General features: G+C 43.6%; 1 protein-coding gene across 1 annotated transcript in view; it reads left to right on the forward strand.

The window, feature by feature from the left end:
* The window catches only part of SCML4 (Scm polycomb group protein like 4), an 85,702-nt gene extending 63,448 nt beyond the window's left edge, over positions 1-22,254 (forward strand). The window contains exons 8-9 of the mRNA XM_080390351.1: positions 4,764-4,909; positions 10,244-22,254. Coding sequence (XP_080246477.1) covers positions 4,764-4,909; positions 10,244-10,369 — 272 coding nt within the window. The 3' untranslated portion in view covers positions 10,370-22,254. The remainder of the gene's footprint in view (positions 1-4,763; positions 4,910-10,243) is intronic.
* The last annotated feature ends 2,143 nt before the right edge of the window (positions 22,255-24,397 follow it).

Genomic DNA, 24,397 nt, shown 5'->3' on the forward strand with positions numbered 1-24,397 from the left:
TTGCCAAATTGAAGCTCTTAAATCAGGGAAGGAATAGTCAAGGACATCATAAACCTTTCCAAGCCAGCTTACATAACAAAGTCTTTATTCCAAGTATGAAGAATTGCGTGTTCAACCACAATATAATAACCTTAACCTTGCCCTGTAGCTTGTTATTTTTATGTAGATTTTATTATCCAGTATTAGCAGTTAATTATTATCACCTGAGGGCCTTTGTTAAAGAGGCAATCCTGCTTGCTAATGCATTTATTTCCTGAAAACATTTAGGGGCGCAGGGTCTGAAGTTTCTCTTTTTCCAGATTAATGGTGCAAGCACTGTCTGGGGGCTGGATCCAACACCTCCCCAAGGCAGTGGCAAAGTTGCTGCTGACAGTGTCATGGGCTCAGCACTGGGTACCACTACTTTGGCAAACACGGCCTGTCTGTTAATTTTTGAGGATATTTACAGCCTGAAAGTTTTGATGCTTTCAGTGAGCTGCCTTCTTTTTCCCCCTGCAAAAGAGAGGCAAAGCAAGAAAAGCCCAAATAAATATTTAACACCAGCCCATCGCCACACCTCATGCAGCTGGATGCTGGGCTGCCCTTGCATTGGGCGAAGGAGCACCTGCAATGTTGCACCCCTACGCAGCGTATGCCATGCCTGGAGCAGGAGCAGCTGCCATGCTGGGGGGGCAGGGACTCTGCCCTGCCACACTGTGGGGCTGAGGCCACCAGCCAGGTGGTACACAGCATCTCCTGCAAGCACTTGCCAGTGCAAACTGACATGCTAAGCCTAATCTTTGCAGAGCTCTCCACTGACTGTGGCTCATCAAACCCCCTCCCACCCATAAATATCCTGTAATTGTGTTCTTCCACACACCTACTTTTCTGATTCCTCTCCTCTTCTGCTTGGTATGCCTTAGACATTTAGAAAAGTGTCTTCTACAAAGCCTTCCTCTTGTCCTTGTTTATAGTGGGAGATAGTTTGTTTTTTAAAAATAATTCCCATTTCTCTGCGCCTTTGAGGGTCTGCTACTTCTGCTTAGTTTCAGTAGATCTGCTGCTCCTTATTATCTGCTCCAGTGCAATCAGAAAGAACCTTTTAAAATTTCATTCCCACCCCCTTCCCTTGAGGCAAAGAAATCATTTAGGCCTGCAGCAATATTAAAGTTCATCTGTCACTCCCTTTCCACTCTTATCTATCAATGACCGTACTCCCTCTGGGCTCTGTTTGTTTGCCAAGAACATATTTAGGGAGTCTGTTATTTATCTTTCCTTCCTTCACAGGTTTAACTCCATTTTAGCATCAGATTTCCTTGTCATGCCTCTGCAGCTGTTTGGGTGTTGGCTTTCTCTCTCTCCGTCCTCCTGCTCAGGAAGGTCCTGAGGCCAGAGGCAGGGGGCAGAGAAAAGCCTGTGTGGGGTGAGAGCTCAGACCAAGCCAGGCCACATCTTTCCATCAGATTCACTGGGTTTTGGCCACTGACCCGGTATCTCCAGCCATTTCTGTGCAGGCAGTGGTCTCTACTGGGATGCTCCAAGACCTTCTTCCTGCAGAAGAACCTCTTCACTCTCCTTCCCCGACATCGCTTCAGGCAGGAGGGGGAAGTGCTTCCCTCTGATTACCTAAATTTCCATATCCCATTCCATTAATTTGACAAATTTTTGCCACCTGTCAAAAACAGGAAATTGGATTTGACCTAGATTATGATCTCTAAAAATAATTATTGGTCGCGAGCACTCCCATCTCTTTGTAATCTGAGTATTCATTATCATCTTGATTAATTCTGATGACAGGATGGCATAGGATACCCGGGAGACATGAGACTTCCTCATTTATCTAATTCTTAGGTTAAGTGTGAATACCTTCAGATAAGAAAAAATGTATAGTACTTGCCCTGCTGCCATCAAACACTTTTGTGCTTAATATAATCTTTCAGCAAAGTGATGCTATTGAAGCAAACCCCAGGCCTTTGTGTGGACATGAAATTATTTTATTCTCTTTTGTAAATGGGGAGATTACACTTAAATGTGTAAACTATGATGTTAAAAAGCCAAGTAATTTAAACAACAAAATACATTTTAAAAGATATAGAAAAACAGATTGTTTCCAGACTCACCAGCAACAAACTATGTTCCAGATATTTTTCTGTAAGCTGATGGCATCCCAGTTTTACTAACAACATTTAAATGTAGCTCATTACACACAAGTGAAATAACACATCTTAATTCATGAAAAAGCAGCAGAGAATCCAAGATTCAACTCTAGCTAGGTAAATAAAGACGAAACAATCTCTGAAGATTTAGTATCTACACACAATTCTTGTTTTTATGTTATTATATTATACCTCAGGTAGGGGTTTGAAAGGGTTATCTTCAGCTGCTAGGGCCTGGAAGAGTTCTAGCCATGTAGTCTCTTTAGAAAGGTCGTTTATATATTTGTCTTTAAAAAATCAGGTTTATGCTATTGATTGCTAGATTGTGAAGGAGTGAATAGAATTCCCCTGTCATTTCAACCTTTTCTTCCCATCTCCCTTCCTTTCGTCACAGATATTTCTGATACCTGTGAAGGATCCCAACTGCTCTCGGGGGTCTCTGTTCCCCTTTGCCCTTTCCTGGCATTTCTGGAAGCAGTGGGTTGCGGGCAGGATTCATTGGGCTGGGGGCTGCTCTCTCTGTGTTGAGTGTGAATCCCAGGCTAAGCCCCCTGGGCTTTCCTTACATTCATACCAATTTAAGGGAAAAAATGTGATCCTCAGTAGTGGTACAAATCTCCCCTGTCCATGTTATGATCGTAGCACAGAAACTTCTGCAACCCCTTGGGTACAGCGAAACCTTTCTCTCCCCATCCCTCCCCCCCCCCCCCCCTCTGTTTTCTGGTTGGTTTGCAAAAGCCTGGGTTTTCTCCCTGACCTTGGGTTTGAGGTGCCAAGGTGCCCAATATCTCCACGCACCAGCTGGCATCCAGACCATCAGCAAATCAGGCAGGGGAGAAATACTCGCCCCTCTGCCTCCAAGACAAGTCTCAGTTCTCCCACTTGTCCGTGACAAAGTTACTCAATGTTACTGATGGTCCAGGGGTTGGCCAAGACCTGTTTGTTTTGCACTCTTTGTCTTCATCGTTTCGTGCCAAAGGCTCCAGATGGTGTCTGTACCATTGTGTATTGCATTTATTCTGTGAGCAGAGCCCAGGGTCGCCTGAGTCCACACGAACACCAATCCTTGCTGTCTAATTAAGAGGACCTGCGGCTATTCCTTGTCCTTTATATCCAGAACAGTGACTTAGCAAATGAGAGTCTAATTATCATGATATTTACATCACATCCCATTATGAAGCCCATCGACCAGATCTGCACATTCACAGCACTGCTGCTTTCTGGAGTTCATCTTTTGTAACTGCAAAATATACCTCATTATATTATACTGTAAGATGAGCATGGTGGCAAAGGAAAAAGGACCAATGTGCATATAAAGCCATTATTGGGCATATAGGGGCAGAGCCTCAGCTAATATAAATCAGCACAGCTCTGTTGAAGTCAATGGAACGACAGTCTACACAAGCCACAAACACAGCCCACTACATTTGCTCACACGCATTAAGTTCATGTTTTAAGTCATGCATAGGGATTCTCACACATTTAATCTGTCTCTATAAGCTCGGTATTTCTCCGGAGAGTTCAGACCTTCTCTCCTTAGCAACTCTGACTGTCCTCTTGTCTACCTGGGGCTTCTCCAGGCTCCAGTTTAGGTATCTGTGCTCCCTCTCTACTTGCACTCTTCTGTTTCCTTTTTTGCCTTCTGTAGTGTCTGCTTGCTTGCCATTTGCACCTCTCTCATTAAAAAATGGGCCTTAACAGAGAGAGATGAGCAGGACAAGTCACATTTTATACATCTGTGTGCTGCCACCTGCTAATGAAAACTTTGCTTGGTGTGGGTATAAACAAACTTAAACAGCTTTCCTATAACCTAGCATAATATAGTTCTTGTAATAGTGAAGCAGCATAAGTGGGGGTGCAAATTATATTCACATGGAGGCTGAGATTTATAATTCTGCAGAGACTAAGAATAAAAACATAAATGCACTTTCATTCCAATGTGCCTTTATTCACTTGATTTAAAGCTACAGCAAGCTGAAGTGACCTTAAATCATCCAGGGCTTGTACCATTAAAAAGTCGCATGTGTAATGTTCATCTTTGCGTGTTTTAGTAGCTTTCCAAATAGGCATTCATCGGGGACCATCGTTTTCCTGAGAGCCTAAGATTAGGAGGATACGAACTGGAAACCTTCCTTTAAGCTCTAAGATAAGTCTAAATATCTGAATGAGAAGAAAAAAACCCTATTTGCTAAATCCTGATTTTATCTTCTACCCTTTGCATTCAATGGCAAGCTCCTTTGTTTAGTGCTGAAGCACTTTCTCTCCAGGTGGGAGGGTGGTGTCTTCTTGAGCCAAGATCCCCACTGCTTGCAGAGCAGACAGCAGAGGCAGCTCAGTTTAAGAGCCTGGCAGCTGGCACATTTTTCCTTCCCCAGCAGGAACCTGAGGGTTTCATGTTTTTTAATGCAATTTGCCAGCTGGGATCATGTCTCCCGATAAGCAGTCAGATCAGAAACTGCTCCAAGTCCCCTTCTCTCCCCACCCCACCATCTCAGGCTGATACTTGCACACACAGGTCAAACATCCAACACCACAGTGAGGTCCCCCCTACCCATGCACACTCACAAACCAAGGAAACTATTGTGTGCCATTTTAATGCGCTGTTGTGGGCTTTTTTTGTACCAATAGCCTCAAGTCCTTCACCAGAACGACAAGACACGGCTCGGCCATCAAGCAAGAATCCTTTGACCTGGACAGTGGATGATGTGGTTTGGTTTGTCAAGGATGCTGACCCTCAAGCTTTAGGTCCCCACGTGGAGCTCTTCAGAAAACACGTATGTAGAAGGCTGCCCTTGCCACTTCTGGGTAATTTAAGCCAAGTGTATGGGCAGTCGCAAGAGGTAGACAGTACACCTCATACACACCCCTTCAGCTGCCTTCAGAGGCTTTAGGCAGTGTTTGTTCTCAGCCAGGCTGAACACAGGGTCCTGCAAGGAGTTCAGCTCTGCTGAGGGGGTTTGGCTGAAGAAACGTTCACTTACCACTCAAGAAGGTGGTCAAACGCTGGAACAGGCTTCCTGGAGAGGTGGTCAATGCCCCAAGCCTCTCAGTATTTAAAAGGCATTTGGATAACATGCTTAGTAACATGCTTTAACTTCTGGTCAGCCCTGAAGTGGTCATGGACTAGATGATCATTGTAGCTCCCTTCTAACTGAAATTTCTATTCTATTTTATGCTATGCTGTGCTGTACTACTCCTATTCTATTCTATTCTATTCTATTCTATTCTATTCTATTCTATTCTATTCTATACTATTCTATTCTATTCTATTCTATTCTATTCTATTCTATTCTATCCTATTCTATTCTAATTTATCCTTCAGCAGGGATGCCCTAACAAAGTCTTTAGAAAATGCTCACTATTTGTTTCCAACTATACCAGTGTAAACTGTTTCTATGCCAAGCCTAAGAGCACTGAGGATCTGGTGCTCATTTTTCATTGTCAGATTGGCACAAAAAAGCCTCATTTCAATGACAATTTTTTCCCCAGATACCTATGATTCTTCTCTGAAGAGCATACTTCATGTGTCTCTGGATATTTAGCAGGAGAAACCCCAAACAGCCAGGCTTTTAATCTTTTTCCCCTCAGTATTATGTAACTACATAACCAAATTTAACAGACCTGCTGACTCACTGGAGAATATGATAGCTGTTTTTGCTAGGCAATCTCCAGTGGTGGAAATGATATTATCCTTGATTAGTAAAGGGGAAGACTGTAAACACACATCTGATTTGGAGTTTCTTGTTCTGCTGCTGTATATGGAGTTGGCACCAATGCGTCTAATAGCATCTTCAGCTTCCTCCTCCTCCTCCATCTCTACTTGATCAATTCAGTCTGGCTATGAACATGGATTTTACTCTAAAAGTGACTCGCTTGTGTTCAGCTGGAGGTCATAGCTTTGGATGTAAGTGCCTGGACCTAGGTCTAAAGGAGAAGAGCTCCCCAGACCTGACTCCTGAACAGCACCTCAGGTTGCAAAGCAGGTGAGAGAGCTTGATCACCAGGTCCCACTCCTTGCCAGTGTGCCAGCAGGGACAGGTGGGAATGTGGGGCTGCCGACAAGAGCTAAGGGAGACAACGGATGGACTTCCAGCTATATCCTGGATGCAGTTTCTAGATACTGAGGAGAAGAGGTGGCTGAGGAGCACTGATGAACACTGGCCTTGCTGTCTGCTTACCCTAGGCAGCTATTGAGGCCATCTGCTGTTCTACAGACAGGCCAGTGGGATGAGAATAACAGAGCAGGCACAGTGGTGCTAGGACCTACTGCTAGGACCAGCCTACTTTCACTGCCTTCTACATAGAAGTCAGATCTGCCTTATAACCTGATAATGAAAACATTGCCTACATCGGCCATGTGGGTAACCAGGCAGATAGGAAAGCCACCTTCAGATTTAAAGGCACTTGCTTCAGCATGAGTTTTTGAGACTATCAGAAAGGGCTATGCATCAAGAGAAATCTCTTCATGCGAGGGAGAGAGAATTGCCATGGTCTAAGGCATATAGATAATTCCCAAAGAAAATAAATATGTAAAGTTAATCTTGTAAATACGGACAGTGCAAAAGCATCGGTTTTATCTAGTTTCCACTTGTAGCAAAGGATGACACAACATGCTTTTATCTAGCAATGGGGCAGTGACATGCTTCAGGCAGTCATGGGCCAGCTGCACTGGAGCATACCATGATACTACAGCTGCTCTGTGACCAAAAAGATCAAGCTAAATTGCTACTAAAGACTGTCCCTGTCATCCTTTGTTGAACACCCAGCACCCATGGGCTCTACTTATCATTGGTTTCCTTGTAAAATATGCCATAGGTGTAAGAACCTGGGTAAGATTACCACACAACTCAATTCAATTATGCCTTTGAGTTATATATGTGCCTGCAATTTTTCAGCTTTCAAGTCTCATCTGATTAGCACGGAGACCCCAGGGGTGAAAGACAAGTGATTAGTCCATTAACCTTAGCCATATCTTCCTGTATGTTCAATCTTTCTGTGAAGCAGGTGTATAATTTACTTAGAATACTTAGAAGCACTTACTGTCATTGACAAGACCCAGCTATCACCTGAAATTGTTGCTTTGGCAATCATCTTATCTGAGCTGTAACACTGGAAGGGAAAGGGTGGTGGGACCACCAGGAAGAAGGGTCTGGGGGAGATGGACTGCATGCAGGCAGCATGCTCTCCTGCTGCCATATTAAGCCATTTGGGCGTTGACCGCAGTCCCCAGAGCGGGCTCTCCCATTGTGCAGTAAGGAGGTACAGCTGCGTCCTCCACTGCTGCAACAGGTGTTGCAGGATGACCTGGCTCTGTCTCTGCTCTTCTCACCAGGAGAAGAAGCTTTTCTTCTTGCCAAGACACCCAAGGAGCTCTGTCACAGGCAGCTCCTGAGAGTGTCCGTCAAAGACCGTGAAACTGCCTACTGCCTCCCCTCCACTGTTCCCTGCTCCCTTGGCAGGGCTGTGTGCCAAGGAGAAGCCAGCCTGTAGCTGATAGATCTTTTGGCTTCGTGTAAAGGAGCTATCAGCCCGGCAGGGACCTCGTAGCGGCACTGCGTGACAGCCCCATGCTGTGCTCTCTCAGCAAGAAAGACTTGGTAGAAAGACTGGGAGGAAGGCAAATGGAGGAAGGGAAAGAGTTACACAGGGAATTAGCAAGTAGAAAGCTCAAGCTGGAAGGGATTGAAGCAGTGTTATGGTCTGACAGTTTAATTATGGCCAGTGATTGGCAAATGCATGTATGAAGGAGACAAAAACCTTTGAGTCTGACATAATTAATCCAATTTATTCAAATAGCAACCTGTCTCCACCAGTGCTAGACATCAGACTTATGAGCACGCATCTTTCTCTAGACCTTCATCTCGAGTGTTTGAGCACTGACCTCAAAGTCTGAGCTGCAACTCGCTGCAGTCCTGCTGCAGCCTTACCCGGCTGTTTTCTGTTCATGAGACTTCAGAATACAAAAGAAGGGAGACACACACACACACAGACAGACACACACAGGCAGACAGACAGACAGACACACACGCGTGTGTGTATATATACCTATCTCTGTATTTATCCCAAGCAAGAAATAGATCCTGAAGTCTTTGATTTTACTCAGAATTAAGTGCGTGAACACCCATGAAAATGGGGACTTTCATCTTTCTCATTAAAAGCCTCATCCTGGGGGACATCCACCACCAGATGCAATTCTTGTTTGCGTGGCACAGGGCTTGTTTAGGGGCTACTCTGCTTTTTGAACAGTATCCTCAGAACAAGTGCTCCAAGAAGCTGGCACAAACACAGTGATATTTATTCTGGCAGGTAGAAACTGTATGTTTGTACCCATCGTATCATGACTTCGCAGCTCATACATTTGCTGTGTCCATCCCCTTGCAGGAAGATGGCAATGATCTCCTGCAATATTCTAACTTGCAGTGGGCCATATCCCAACCCATGTGAAACAAGTTAATTGCACTGATGACACTGAATTTTACCAGCTCCAGACCTGGTTCAAGATCTTCTTGGCGGGGCTATTGCAAATTTGGGGACCGTACTATAGAATCCTTCTTTTTAAAATTATTTTTTAAAGGGCTGACACAGTAATACTGTATAGAAGTCAAGCCAACAGTATCCACAGGGACATGGCTAATATGGGATATTTAATTGGATATGAATGCTCCCTCTGGCATACTCTTGGCATGGAGTCTAATTTTGACCCCTACACAGTAATAATAAAGGAAATAATAAAATGCTGAACTCAACATTTAGAAACAGCTGCCTCCACACCAAACCCTTGACAGTGTTTTTACCCTACGGCACCAGAGTTACAGGGTGCTTCTTTTCTTTCTTAAGCAAATATTATTTACATGTAATGCTTTCCTTTAGATTCCTTAAAATAGTGCGAAGGAGAGGGAGAAGGTGAAGAGGGTTTCTATTATGGATAGAGTGGGGGTTGCAAAATGATGAGCGTTAATTGATTGAGTTAATCAGAAAGTGACCTTAACTGCTCATCAACTAAATCACCTACTGAATGGAATAATAATGATCAGGGCAAATTAGGATCTATAGTATTGCTTAATTAGTAGGTAATGGATCACAGAGGAAGATCTGACCATCAAAATCATAGAATACAATATATAAAGCATTAGTATGTGTGTGTGTGTGTGTATGTGTGTATATATGTGTACGCACACATAGATAGCACTCGTGATGTTTTAGCTGTGGTGGTCCAAGTATGTAAGTGTGGTGGAGACTGTGGGGATGGGTAGGTTTTTTAGCAGATCCACTAATACAGTCAGGAAAAACCAGACGAGCTCGGGATCCAGGGAAGGACAATGTAGCTGAAAGCTTCTGTGGTTTACAGTCCATAGTAAAACAGAATCTGTTTCTCTGTACACCCGTGCTACTTTGTGCTCAGTACTGCACTTTGTAATTTCAAAAGGTTTTCAAGCCAACAGGTCTGGGATAAACAACTAGACTTGGTGGCAATTTCCTCCAATTACACAAGTATTAAATTAAATTTGGACAAATGCTATTAATAAATGCAAGGAAATCAACAAGTTACTACTGACTTCAATTTAAGAACAAGAAATATATATCTCTCTCTATATATAACTGGATGTAAGTGTACTGGAAATACGTGAAACATGCAGATAGCCACGGACAAAGCTGGAACTGAGATTCAGAGATGCACTATTAGCAGTTCATGAGGCCACATCCTTTCTCCCTCCATCACTCCTTTCTCTCAAGGATGACTGGCTTTTCTCAGAAATGGGCTTAGAGCAACTCTGATTTTTATAAAAAATCCTTGTGTTTAATTATTGAATATATTATATTCGATATATTATATGATAATGAATATATTATATTCAAATAACTGAATACCTAGACAAACATTATAGATCCTTTAAGAATAAAAAATAGTATTTGATTAAACCCTCCTTTAGAGCTTCTTCCTATCATACCTCAGTTTTCGATTTTTTAAATGAAATTTCAAAATGCATGACATTTCAGCTAGCTGTACTAAAAGATAGGCTGCTTCTGCTTTACCTTGTTTAATGTCTTAGGACACAGCACTGGAAGGTAGTTAAGATTTTGATTCTTTTTCTCTCTTTTGAAACCAGGAGATTGATGGCAATGCTTTGCTGCTGCTGAAAAGTGACATGATCATGAAATACCTGGGGCTGAAACTGGGACCTGCGCTGAAACTGTGTTACCACATTGATAAGCTCAAGCAAGCCAAGTTCTAACAATTTCATGAACACCAACAGAATCTGACCTAAATCCAGATGGAAAACGAAAGGTAACATGTTGCCTTACAGAAATGCATTCATTTGCAGGTTGCTTTTCCTTCTTTTTTAACAAAGACTTTGTCTTTTTTGCCATTTGTGCATTGTCACCTTTTTTTAATCCAATGGGGTCTTTTGGGCTGCTTTGTGTTAATAATTTGCCAAAAAGTATATAATTACAATAATTATTTTGTATCATTAATATTATTATGATTATAGTAAGTCCTATTTTTGTAATCAGAAGTGGGAAATCAAAAACAAACACAGCTACAGCATATGCTGAGGACTGCTGGAAGACTAACCAAGAGTCCCTCACTTGCCACGGGTCTGCCTTGGAGGAGTAACCACTGACCCACATCAGCTGGGCTCCAGCTCCACCACCAGCGCTCAAGGGCTGGAAAAGCGTGGCATTTGGTCACCTGTTGTCTGATGGGAACTGCCCCACGTCTTGCACTTTCTGGAAAACTTGAATTCTTCACTTAAAAAGAAAAAAAAAAAAGGGGGGGGGGGAGAAAAAGAAAGTTTTAAAAAGAAAAATAAAATAGGGTAAAAAAGGTCTTTTTGCAGCTAAAGTACTTTTTTCCCACTAGAGGGAGCAGCCCTAATAGACTTGAGGCTGGAGCTCTGATGCTGTGGTGCTTTTTGTCTGATGAGCTTTGACCATCACAACTCTCCTATCAAGCACAGCCGTAAATGCCGAAAAGGAATCACAGGCTCCCAGCAGGATAAGGCCGTCACCGTTTACAGATAATTAATTCAAGAAAAGTCCAAATGCGGAGAGTGTTACTGACAGGATGCTTCCTGTTACGCTGAAGAGGGGGTGGATGGCTCCTACGGTGTCTGGCATGTTTAGCTGTCAGCTCCCTTCCCTGAGCCATTTCTCTCTGGTATACAGTTTGTGGGACTCTAAGAAAAAGCAGAATTTTGGGGGTTGATTTTTTTTGCATTTTTAAAAAATGAGTGAGCTGGATGGGAGCACTCCCCACGAGGAGCTGGCAACGCAGGGCACGTCTCTGCACTCTGCAACAACAGTCAGGTCCAGGGCTGATGCTGTAGGGTCGGTTCCTGATGGCGCTGAGGCTTTTGGCACACATGCAGATGTGGCAGGCTTTCCATCTCAAGTGGATTAAAAATAATGCTCTTTTGCCTCTTACTCAAACCAAAAGGTGCTCATTGGTATTCCACATAGCCAGTGGGGAGAGGACAGGTCTCAGGCTGAGGAAGTAATCCGTGGCATGGGTATGCCCTCGTTTTCATCCTTCACAAAGGAGGACTACTAAGGGACACTTCCATAGAGTTTAAACCCTTAGTGCATGACAAAGAGAGGTAGCAAGTGTTTGCGTGTCATGCAGATTATTTTAGAGCTAGCCTCAACTGAATCAAGAAACAGGGTCCTGATAATATGTGAGACATCATACTGTCTGACCCTGTTTACACAGAACAGAATATTACCAAAAATACCTCATGGAATAAAATTCAACTTGATGCATGTTGCTAGACTGGAACTCCTACAAAAAAGATACCTGTTCGAGGCCTAATGCTGGAAATCCTTAACTATATGAAAAACCATACCCTGCAAGACTTTCACTAAACTCTTGGGGACTACTCCCCAAATTAAAAAACATATGTCTGCATACATTTGCAGGATTGGATCTTTACAGGACAGACCAGCTTTCAGCAAATCCTGTCTGCACGCTGAAACACCTTTAATAGGAATAGCTGAACAAGTGTATTAAATGAAAAGTCATATACTGTTGAGTGATGTAATCTACTGAACCCTAAACATGATGTTGCTTGGAATGTGACACCCACCCACATCACTTTGTGTTTGTGGTGTCAAGAATGGAAACCTGTTCAGCTGGCTGCCTGGTTGAGGCAGAGGTGACTTCACATCAACATCAAACCTGTATAGTTCATTTTTCACTCTTACATTTTTTTTTCCCCCAACAAAGATCCCCACAATACATGAAAATTTTGCTGTATTAGTAATACCACCTTCAGAGAGTATTCAGTCTTTCTCTCTCCCCCCCCCCCTAATTTTGAACATAGTTAACCTCTCTTTTTTCAAAAGTTGGTTTTAATTCCTCCACTTAAAACCCCAGCTTGCTATACTATATCAGTAGCCAGAACTTGTTAGACTTTATCAGATGGTTTCAATGCTGGAAAATCCCACTTTGTCAAAATCAAAACTCTTTATAAAAGCATGTCACTTTCTAATGTAAAATTCTATTTAACTGCAACTACAGCTTTCAGTAACGTCAAAACATCGTTTTGACATTTTGGAAATGGAACATTTTTGTTCCAAGAAGATTTTTGCATTTTATTGTATTTTCCTGTAGAATCTGTAGCCTCACATTTTGCTCTGAGAATGGGGAAAAAAAAACCCCAGAACTATAGACTTTCCTGAGCAAGAAATCTTCCCATTCAGCTCCACACCTCACTCCTTCCCCCCACCTTCCCTGCTCCGGACATTAGAGCCGAGACGGCTGATAATACCAACACAGTATGTATAGACTCCATATTGGCAGTGATGTTCATACATTTAATATGCTGAAATAGTTTTCATGTATGTAGCTGACGTATACAGTCAGTGGTGCTATCTCATCTGTAGGTACACCAGGACTGTCCAGCCATGATATTTAATATTCTCTTTTTTACAGGGGAGGCAGTTAATAGATTCATTTTACATGTAAGGAATGCATATAACAAAAATTCCTCACTGCATGTATTATTTTTTTTCACTGAAAGGCAATTAGGAGGCAAACATTGCTGCAGTAATATTGCAATTATAACTAATTTTTCTCTTCGAAGTCTTGTCAGTGAGGGTAGTTAAGCAGCTCTGCTGTGCTGAAAGTGTCAGGCCATTTCCTCAGAACAAGCTCTAAAGAGCCAGAACATGCACGTCAGCTGCTTCTCCGTTAGCTGCTGCTTTAGACATTGCTTGTACAAATTACTTCACTTGCTATGCTGTTCGTAGCTCTCACTTCAGACTGCAGCCAACCCAGCTGTATGTTTGAACTGTTCCCAACAGGTGGGTGGATGTGCATACCCTTAAAAGCAATACGTGTGCCTCTTTCCTACTTCTAAGCACTCATAGCAAATCAAAAGCACTTTGGTTGCTTCAGGCAGTTTCAATGTTTTGTGAGGATTCACCATAAAAAAAAAAAAGAAAGCAGGCAAAGTCCAAGGATTTGGGGACAGCTCTTCCCTTGCTCAAATGCTGTTTGCAGGGTATTAGGAGCACAGAGCTGGTGGTCCCAGGCAGACCATCTTCTTGCACCTAGAGTGGCTGACCAGCCCAGCCTCTGCTGCCAACACAGGCCAGCCACGCTGCCTTCCCACCACCTGCTGTCACAGCCTCTCTTCTCACACCAACAAATGCCCCCTTCCCCAGCCAGACCTAACTGAGTTTCAAGAAATGCCTCTGGGAATGCCTCCACCTCTCTGAGCCCACTGTCTTGCTTGGCAAGCTGAGGAGCGTGGTGGCCTTTGCAGCGTTAGCAGCTTCACTCAACGTGATTAATGCAGGCAGGCACTCTTGGGACTGGCATGTGAAGCATCACTCTGGGCTGTTATTGCCCTTACGCTGAATTTCTGTAGGTTGTCAGCAGCCTTCATGAGTTACACTTCTTTGCTTCTTAAAGCAAGGACAGCTGTGAGAGTTTTAGAATGTTATTGGCAAAACCAGCAATAATCAGCAAAACAATAAGAAAACAGCTAATGAAGTTTTGGTGTGAAAACATGCCTCTGTTGGGTTAGTGGCGGGAGCACAAACTGCCCAGTGCCGCACAGGCAAGGCAGGATGAAAGGAGAACATGGGAGCAGGTGTACGGTTTTGGAGAGGGAGCAGCTCCAAAGCCTGGCCCCAACTCTGGCAGCCAGGGATGGACCTTCCTCTCGCCCTGGCACAGCCACCCCATGGCCCCTTCCTGCCCACCGGGTGCAGTGCCCTCCCTTCCTGGCTGCGCTGTTTGGAGGCTGAGCAAGCTCAGGGAGGAATTTGTCTGCTCTCACCTCCCCAAAACATAGCCCAGAATCTTCAGTTAAGTCATTCATGCCTTCTTTTTTTTCCCCTCTTCCTACCTCTCTCCCTCTTTTCCTTTGAATGGCTTCTATTTAGAAAAAGACATCAGGAGGGGGATCCCCCAGGACCCTCCAGGAACCTGTGGGTGACCCCCAAAGCTTACCCTGTGGAGGAGCATCTTTGGGGGCAGACATCTGCCAGGATGCAACTGGTCCCGCCTTGGCATAGGGAAGGGAGGCGAAAATTACATGCTCCCTTTTTATTAATAAAATCAAATGCTTTTCTGGCACTCGCCCTCTCTGAATGCAGCCTCCCTCTGCAGGGCCGGTCACTTGGCTCTCCCCCATGTGGCAAGGAGGGAGGCAGAGGAGATGCCCAAACTGGCCGCTGGCTGCTGGCTGGCCCAGCAGGGTGGCAGGTACGGCAGGACCAAAACCAGCCCCTACCCTGGTTTGAAACTGGTTTGGCTGCAGAGAGGTGTTGTGCCCAGGGTTTTGGTCCAGGGGATTTTGCTGTCAGTTGTTCATGGATCACATCCCAGCATTGCAGTCTGCGCGTTCAGCCTGTTGCTGTGCAGATTTTGTCTCCAAATCCACCCTCTTGAGCTTGTGTTAGGGGATTGCTCTGCTAGTGCAGGCTGCTTCCATATCAACAGGCTTGGGGTTGCTAGGGAAATAAGTCATAATAAGCACTTTGGGGGCAAAAATTCAGGGAAATAGAAGGTCAGCAAGAGCCTCCCTCCCTTTCCAAGCACTCCTCTGTGCAGAACCTTACTGCAACAGCTCCAGAATGGGGCCCACACACCATCGCTCCCCATTGCTGGTGACTGGGTCATATGAAGCTGTACAGATTTTCCCTCTCTCACCAAGAAATATGGTCCCAAATTCAGACACCTTCACCAGAGAAAGCAGGCAAGTTGCTGCACACATTGCCTCTGATGCCTTGCAATCGTTGCATGCTGCTTTCTAATCTATGCTCCCTTCATGGACAATTGGAAACGGATTCCCTTGGAAATCTAAAATTTTGCTTGAAGAGAATTGCTTTTATTCACTGCCATGAGTTAAGTATTATGGAAACATGTCTGCTAACAATTTGCTTTGTGTAATTTGTACTAATGCTAATAAGCAACAGCTGCAACACTTCCTGTTGTAAATTCTTTTGTGGTTGCAGTGGTATTATCACATCTGTACTTCACAAATCTGATAGACTCTAGCACTCTAGCACAACTCAGTCATTCTGGCCCCAGCTCCAGCAAATCCCCATGCCTCAGAAGTATGGCTACGCAAACATGAATTTACAGTCTCTGTCTCCCTTCGCTCCCAGAGCCTCTGCTCCACACCAGGTGCCTGGAGCTAGAGGGGTGGGTGGCGATGTGGTAGCCCGGAGGTCAGCTGGGGCATGCACGGTGTGCTTGGAGGGGATTGCTTTCAGCAGAGACATCACTGACCAGTCAGGTTTATTGCAGTTCAAGCAAGCGGGTTTTGGTCAGGGGCTAAGTGCAGGAGAAAAGTGATTTATTAAAGAAAAAGAAAGAAATATGAGCATGCAACACACTGCCACCATAAGACCTAAGCTGAAACCCAAGAATCTTTCAGCTGTAATCTAAAGAAAAATGTTTCCCTCACTCAAGACGCTAAATAAAGCATATTAGGCCAAACCCATGTCCCACTGAGGTCCGCCTAGGTTTTTCTATTTGATTCATAAGACTGGGGCTTGGCTCATAAACCAGGTCAAGCTTCAGCCACGTCCCATAGTAACTACAGCCTAACAAGTTATTTCATCCTCCCTTGCAAAGAACGGAGACAGCCGCTGCTGGCCAGCCCCCTCTCCCCTGCTCCCAGGAGAGCTGCTAGCTTCCTGGTAGAGAGCTCTTCCAGCTGTGTCTCTACCTGATCCCAACACCTTCTCCGTTAGCTTTGTGTTTTAGTTACGAGTTTCATGGAGGGTGGGTTAAGTAGGTTTTCCACTTTGCAGCAAACCAAAGCCTGTGCGCTGAGGATTTCAGCCATGCCACTAGGCAGAAACTTGCCTTGATTTGAACATGACTTCAGTGGGACATTTCCACATGTTCCTGAGGTGAAGCCCTAGGTGGAATTTAAAAATAAACTTTTCAAAATCCATCCCAGTGACCCACAGTTTTTGGCTCCTTCAGCATCCATGGCACTTCATCATACTTCAAACGGTTGAGTCTCTTGGTAGTGCCATAATCGGACAGGAATAGCTCACAGGACTTCAGAAGAGACTCCATCTTTGACTACAGAGTCTTGTTCCTCTTGGTCTAGAGGCAGCTGCCAAAAAGCAGCATTTGAGGCTGGACGGGAGAGTGTGAGTGAGCATGTGTTGCTCAGAGACGCTTGCCTGGCTGCACAGAGGGGCTGTGAAGCCAGTTAAGAGCAGGGCAGAGCAGCTAGGAAGGACGGGTTTCAACAACGGGCAAGTCCCAGGCTTTGCTGGGGTTCCCCTGGAGTCTGTGCCCTGTCTCCAGGTTTGTATTGAACTTTCCTTGCATAGAGCAGTATGTCTTTGTTACCCAGAGTTTTCCCTTGGTGTTATATAAATCTGGGATCATGCTGCCCTTCTCTTTTTAAACAGGAAATACAGGCAACCGATTTCTTATTGTCTGAGATCTCTAAAAGAGTAAGGAATGAGAAAAACCTGAAGTCCAAGTGGTACAGAAAGGAGGACATTTCAGAGTGGGGCAGTTTCACAGCTTTTGGTGTCTTTCAGATGAAAGAGGAGAAGGGGAGAAAAAGGACTTCTGAATTACAGTGAATCCAAGCCAGTGAAAGACTAGTGATTAATTTCACCCCTCATTTTGATGGTTTCTTGATCTGTAATATGGTTTATGGCCCTGAGTATTTGCTGCAGTGGCAGTATTGTGAATTGATCCATGTGTCCAGGTTCCACTGGAACAAAATGACTGTCTCTAAATCCTATCTGTCTTCTTCATGGCTTTTCTAACGTGCTCTAGCATCCAGAAGGCTTCTGATCCGTTCAGTAACAGTCAGTCTTTAAATAAAAACTTCTTTTTCTTTTTCTTGTGGCACAAAGACTTCAGAAAGAAGCTATAGCTATAGCTGTGTAGCAGGCCAACATTCACCAGCTTTTCATTTTATGCCTATCAGAAACCTAGTAGAAAAATAGTTTCTTGCTGACCCAGTCTATATGCTTACAAGAAGCCAACCTACCTTCCTGTCCCTGCTGTAAATTTAGTAGTTATTCCACATTTTTACCAATGTAAATGAGATCAGTATCTGATTTACTCTCTGAGAATACTAACAGTTCAAACACAAGCATGTTCAGCTGCTGTTATCAAAAGTCACTATCAGTGTTTGTGTCACAAGGGCACGTAAAGATTGTGTCTGGCACTGTGCAGGCATACTATGAGACATTCGAGCTGCCCTAGAGAGTTGACAACTTCATGAGGCACAAGAGACAATCTAAGAAGAAGGGTTTTCTCGAGGCAGTTTTCCTTCCTTGTTGCAGATAAATGCTGAAACCAGACAGAAGTCAATGGCACGGATTTCCCACAGCCATGTGTGCAGAAAATAGCAAAACACTGATAAAAATGAAGCAAAACTTCCATGAAGGTGAACTGTATTGCCTCCTTCCCAAACTTCCAGGAATTTCAACTCAGACCTCCTGGTCTGAACCTAGTGCCTTACCCACAAGATCACCTGCTCTTACCATATTCCAGCCTTTCTCCCTGTGCTGTCCATGTCTGATGCCTTGCACAGACCTTGCCTATATCTTCCTTATGCACCTAAAAAATAGCACCCAAAATGGCCTTTAAAGGTCAGTTAGTCCTTCACCCTGCCCTCATTCTTCTCCATCTAGTCCTCCTCTGCTGTCTAGTCTTTTCCCCCTGGAACTTTCCACCCCTTTCCATTCCTATCCTGCCGCTGTAGCTACTTCCATTTTTTCTCCTCTGCTTTTTTCTTGCAGCATCTCTTCTTTTCCTTCCTTTCCATCTTTCAGCAACTGTGTATGTGTCCTCTTCAGGCCTGCTGCAACACCTTCTCTGCTTTTTGGCTCTTCTCTGCTCTTCCTTCTCTCTCTGTTTCCCCTTTCTCTTTCTCTGTGGTTTTCCGCAACCCTTTCTTTCCTTTCAATCAAGTGCCCTTCACAGGAGAGTCTAGTACCATTTCTGCTGCAACAAGGACTACCACGCGCTGACATCTTTGAATTAGCTTGTCTGTATTTTTTTTTTTTGACATGCTCTTTATCTTGCACAAAAAATTTTCCACTGCTTTCATTCATCAGCATGAAAGGTTCCTTTTAAGGATGGTTTTTAACTCATAGGCTAATGACTATTTGCAATAAATACCTCATGAAAGGTTCAGCACTTTTATGCAGGGCGAGTGCAGTTTTCCCCTCTACCATCTTTTTCTGTGCTCCTCTTGATATTCAAGCTGCCTAAATGCTTATTGGTTTGAACAGTCCCAGTTACACTGCTCACTGGGACGAATCCTTGGCTCTCGCTCTGTTGCTGATGGCCACGTGGACCAGGCTTGGCCCTGCGAATGGCACACCATTAGGCAGGTGCGAGCATCAATGTATGCTGAGCACAGAGCCACCAGCATGTCTCTCCCAGACCTGGAGAAGGTCCAGCTTGCTTTCAGCCAGCATCAGAAAGTTGGTTGGAAAGAAGAGGTGCCCATTACCAGGGATAAGAACAACAGGACGTAGGAAAACGCCATCCGGCTGGAAGAAGAAGACAACTGGTGTTGGCCAGCTGGGAGGTGGTGGTGGGATAGACAAACTTGGCAGTGAGGGAAGGCCATGCTTGTAAGCCTACATTAAGCATTGTGAGAAAACCTGTGTGGCAACAGGCATTGCAATATTTACAGCATCATCCTTCATACTGAAATACGTGCAATAACGCAGGGCAGATTCACACATGGATGCACAAGTGTGAGTTTAGAGTAATGACTGTAGCTTCTGCAGGGCTACTGCATACTTCGACCAGTGGGAATGAGATCAGATTTTGGCTCTGGGTCTCTGTTTCCAAACAGCATGAAGGATGAGAGCAGAACAGTTTCTATCCAGCTGGAAAGTGGTAGCCTTAAATCAGGCCACAAAATAGTGCAGGTCCTGCTCAGACTTTTATTTTTTTTAAATGTTGCTCTGAGCTCTCTTCCAGCTACTCAACATTAGCTTCCAAGGCTAGTGAAGCATATACAGGGGCTTTTGATGTATGTGCAGCTATCAGGTTTTGTATTGCTAACTGAGCTCGAAGTGTGTTAGATTTGATTTTTAATGTCCTGTAATTTGCTAGATAAGCCTCAGTTTCTGCAGCAGCCGTATAAGCAGGGCTGTTTTCAACACATCTTGCAGGTATTTTGCAATCTTGAACTTTCTTACATATCTACTACATATTAATATCATCCTCCTTGAAAGGTGAATGACATGTCTTTTGCAGTACTGTACAACCTTAGAAATGGAATTTTGTGAGGGACACCAGATTGCAAGTGACTATATAGTTATTTTAATTTTTTCAAGCATATACAAAATCTGCCAGAGATAAAATACCCTGAATATACAAACAATTTGGTTACAACCAAGAGTTCAAACTCACACTGCCTTGCATTCCCGAATTTATTAGACTATACCACTTAATACTGATATACACAACATCTCCACATCTCACATCATTAGAAAAATGCATTTGTGACTGCTCTCATCCAAATCCCACAGGAGCTAACAGCAGCCTGTCCAGCATGTGGCACAGGTTCCTCCTCTGTGACTGGTCTCAAAACAGAGAAATCAGCTCACGTACACTAGCTCACCAGGCTTCCTTCACTTGCCAGCCTCTACATTAAAAATAGAATGTAAATAATGAGATTTCCTTTTTAATAAAAATGTGCTGTCATGGTGAGAATATGGGCTTGAACGATGCTGACTTCAGTCCTAGGTCTTGTGACTTGATGTGAGGTGTATATAAGGCTGATGTATTTTGAAAGTCCTTGGCTTAGACTGTCCCACTTGTTTTCATCATTCTGCCAGGTTTTACTCCAGCTGGTGCTGCCATGCTGGAGTCACCATGCTCCTGCTCTTTTGTTGATGGCATAAGGCAGCTGGGTTTTTTTCACTAGCAGTATAACATTGTTAGCAGCAGCCCCATGGGCTGCAACAAGAGTGACGCTGCCTGGGTGCCCCCTTGGAAAGAAAAAAACTGTTTCAACTTCCCCCAGTGCACCCACCACTGCCTTCTGACAGTGCCTCCTGCCCCATCCCCAGCGCACAGCACCACCCAGCTTTCCAGGGTGTTTTGATCATGTCCTGCTGTGTAAACCTTCCTAGGCTACTTCTTTGCTGATGCTGATATAGACCATCCCCACCAGCATCAGTGAGGCAATGATGTCACACTCGCTGGTGAGAGAACAGTCTGGATTCCTGCCTTCATCTTTTACACGTTTTTGCCTTAGCACTGTTTAGTTTTCCTTTATTTCAATGAGAGAAGAACAAAAAAGCATCTTACCCTATGACCACATCAAGGTTCCAATGCAGCAATGCAGTTCTGTGCCATTCGATGCCAATCCTGCACCTTTGTATCATTGCCACGAGTCCTGAGCTCTGTTTCAATGTGACTGCTCAGCATGTTTTTCTGAATCTAGGTAATTTCTAATTCTGTGTAGCCTGAGTAATTCTTTTACTTAATGTTCATCCTGCTGTCCGTTCGTTTTACTTAGCATTGTTTTTTAGGATTATTTTATTTTTCTATTATTGTCAGGAGATGATAAACAAATTGGGTTGCTTTGATGCCTACATAGGCTTAGATGCTTATGACTTTTCTTAATGCAAGCTTTCTCCATTTTTGACCAAGCATTCTTACTAAAGATGATATACAGGATATATTATTAATTGTGCCAGGATTACCATAAGATGCTAACAATAGTCAAGGAAAAGACATCTGCCCCTTAGTTCCACTTATTGGAAAAGTAATGCAAACCCTTTAATACTTTGATGCTTCTCAGCTATCAAAACCTTCCCTAATAAATCATCTCCAACAGTGAGCACTGCATTCTATTAAATAGTTTTGTATTTGCTTTACAAATATGCAAACAAGGGAGAGCGGAGGTAAAATGAATGCGGAACTTAGGGATAAGAATAACATGCGAATAAAAGCCTGGAGTCCCAGAAGCAGCACGATTACAACAAACAGCATATTAGTATTGCTCTCACCCTGCCTCAAAGGGTTTTATTGAAGTGATTTGACTTCAGCTGTGGAGGTGTGTGCCTTTCTATGTGTATGTACACACAGGTCTGATGTATGTACACAGATATGCACCTGCCCACCATATGTACACCTCATACATATTCATGCATCCAAGTGAAATAATAACTGTCAGTTTAGCATGTTCTGTATGGGTGGGTCCAAGATATTAATTTTTAATATGTACAGTGTTTCAATACATATGCAACTGTTTAACAAATATAGTGTCAAACTGTGATTTTTATTTCTTCCAACATTGTTTTTTATTACTTGTAACTTACTCCTTCCAGTGGATTCTCTGTTACTATTTAGAGGCATGTTTTAATGTATAGCTGTATATTGACTGTTCTGTGTGCTGTATGCTACTGTTTGCGTCTCAATTAAGCTGACTATTACTGGTCTAGATGTTCTTAATTTTGTACAACTGATTTTTGCTTGGGTTTCACAATTTGAGGCAGTATGTTTAAAAATGTAGTATGGAGGGGGATCAGCTGTGGTAAAGTAAAAAGGTCCCAAACCTTCAGGTTTATGTTTCATAGAAAAAGACAGTACTTTCTTTTACTATTGCAAAATTATTTCTGTATTTTTAATAAAGAATTGGATTTACTTGGTTCTATGTATGTTTTATCTAATAAACTGTATTTTTTAAATACGGGCCTGCTCTCAGTCTTTACACAGCTGCAGTGTTCATAGACACACAAAGCATTTTTACCTACCAAATTCCCTGTGGCTGAGCCTGCAGCTCTGCTAATGCCAAAATTACCTCCTATCCTGACTGGTGCAGAGCTAATCTCACATTTTTATTCACATTTCTCTGCTATGCAAATAAGAGATGGATACTGAGGTGTCAGCCTGTTGATAAATCCCCACTGCAATACATTAGCATCGATGCTTATTTGCAGGGCAAGCAGTTTCTTTGGTTCTCCACTGAATTAAGGCTAGGGTGTCAATTTGAAGCAAGGGTACAGCACACAGGCAGACTCCTAATCCCTCAGGCTGCATCTGCATGGGCAGACCCTGCTCTCATTTATGCTGATGTAAATCTGAAGTGGCTCAGCTGAAGTCATTACTGTTATTCTGGATTTACACTGGGGAGCAAACAAGAGCAAAATTTGTCCCAAGACCATAATATTTCAAGGCTGATCTGCCCACTTTACACACTGGCAGCTAGTGGAATACTCTAGCAATTGTCTCAATAAAAAGTCTGAAAAAGAGCCAAAAAAATCTCAGTTCAACTAGCATTAAAAAACTTCTCCTAGAAAATAAGAAATGCTTTCCCTGTTATGTAGAGTCAGCTCTAGCTATCCAAGAAATACACTGCATTGAATGATTCCTCCTTTTTCCCCCCTTTAATTACACTTTCCTCTATAACACTATCGATACTACAGCATGATGAAGTTTCCCTTGAAGTCAATTTGCCATCCACATCAGTGAAAGCGAGAATAAGCCCCCGGATAATAGTCTTTGGGTCCTATCTTCTTATTGCTCTCTGTAATCAGATAGAGATCAGCTGCAAAACCTAATGTTACAGAAAAGGTAAATGAACGTATCCGAGGGACTCTGCTACAGAAAAGTGGGTTCAGGTCACCCCTTGATTTCATTGATTCTGGCCCCTCTTTATGAATCCCAAATTTAAGGTAGTCTTTTAAAAATGTTGTAAAGTTGTTTCTTCGTATGCTATTCCTTCCTGTATTAAGACCAAAAATGAAGGCTTGTGAGATATGTAGCGACCCAGAAGTGGTTCATTCCCAGCTGTGTCTTGTCACTTGTGCCTCCATTCAGGGGACAGGAGAAAGAGCAGGAGAGTACACGTCCCGGTGCTGAGTGGCCAAAGGCTTCGGCAGAGTTGGCAGGAGGCACTGGGCCAACCCCTGCCAACAGCCACCAGCTGTCCTCTCCCCTGGCATGGGTGCTCACATTCCTGGGACGCCACTGTGTTAGGACCCAGTTCATACAACAGGCCTGACCTCAGCCATATACTTCCCCTGCACCCCTAAACAATCAACTGCAGTATTTTGGCTCTTCTGGCTAGGAGAAATTTGCATTTTCTTCACCAGACAGTTCTTTTATCTCCAGACTTTAAAGCCAGAAGAAAGTTTTCCTTCAGACTGAATATATTTAGAAGCTGTCTGAAGTCATTTAGAGCCTGGTGTCTGAGGTGAAGCAATTTAACTCCGTCGTTGGTTTATCTGCCTGCAAAGTGCTCTGTCTCCTTGGTTTGAAGCTCAGACTTTGTCTGTAATAAACACTGGGGGGAGGGAGAAAGGCACTTCCTTTGATTATAAGAGGTGTATAGAGTAGACTGGACTTCAGGAAGCCAGCATTGATCTTGAAGATCACTGAATAACACGGGCCATGCAGCAGTTTCATTTACTATTCTGTCTAAAGATCCCAGTTGGGGCTCACATCCCAGCTCCATGAGGAATCACACAAGGAGATAACACATCAGCATTCCTGCCTTGCACAGCTCACAGACCAGGATTTAGATCTCAGGCAATGGATAAATATCTATATATCTATATCTATATCTATCTATATCTATATCTATATCTATCTATATCTATATCTGGGGGGTGGTGGGGTGGTGGGGGGAGAAGGGGGACATAGAGACCATTTGCCAAAACCAGCAATGCAAAGCAAACACAAGATTTGGATACACTTTATAATCGTTAGGTAAATATAGCAGGCTCTTTTCTTCCCCTAATTACTTGCTGTGATGGCAACAGTGGCCTGACCGTCCTTCCCCATC

Source organism: Falco punctatus (assembly GCF_963210335.1).
Source record: "Falco punctatus genome assembly, chromosome: 5".
Classification (NCBI taxonomy): Eukaryota; Metazoa; Chordata; class Aves; order Falconiformes; family Falconidae; genus Falco; species Falco punctatus.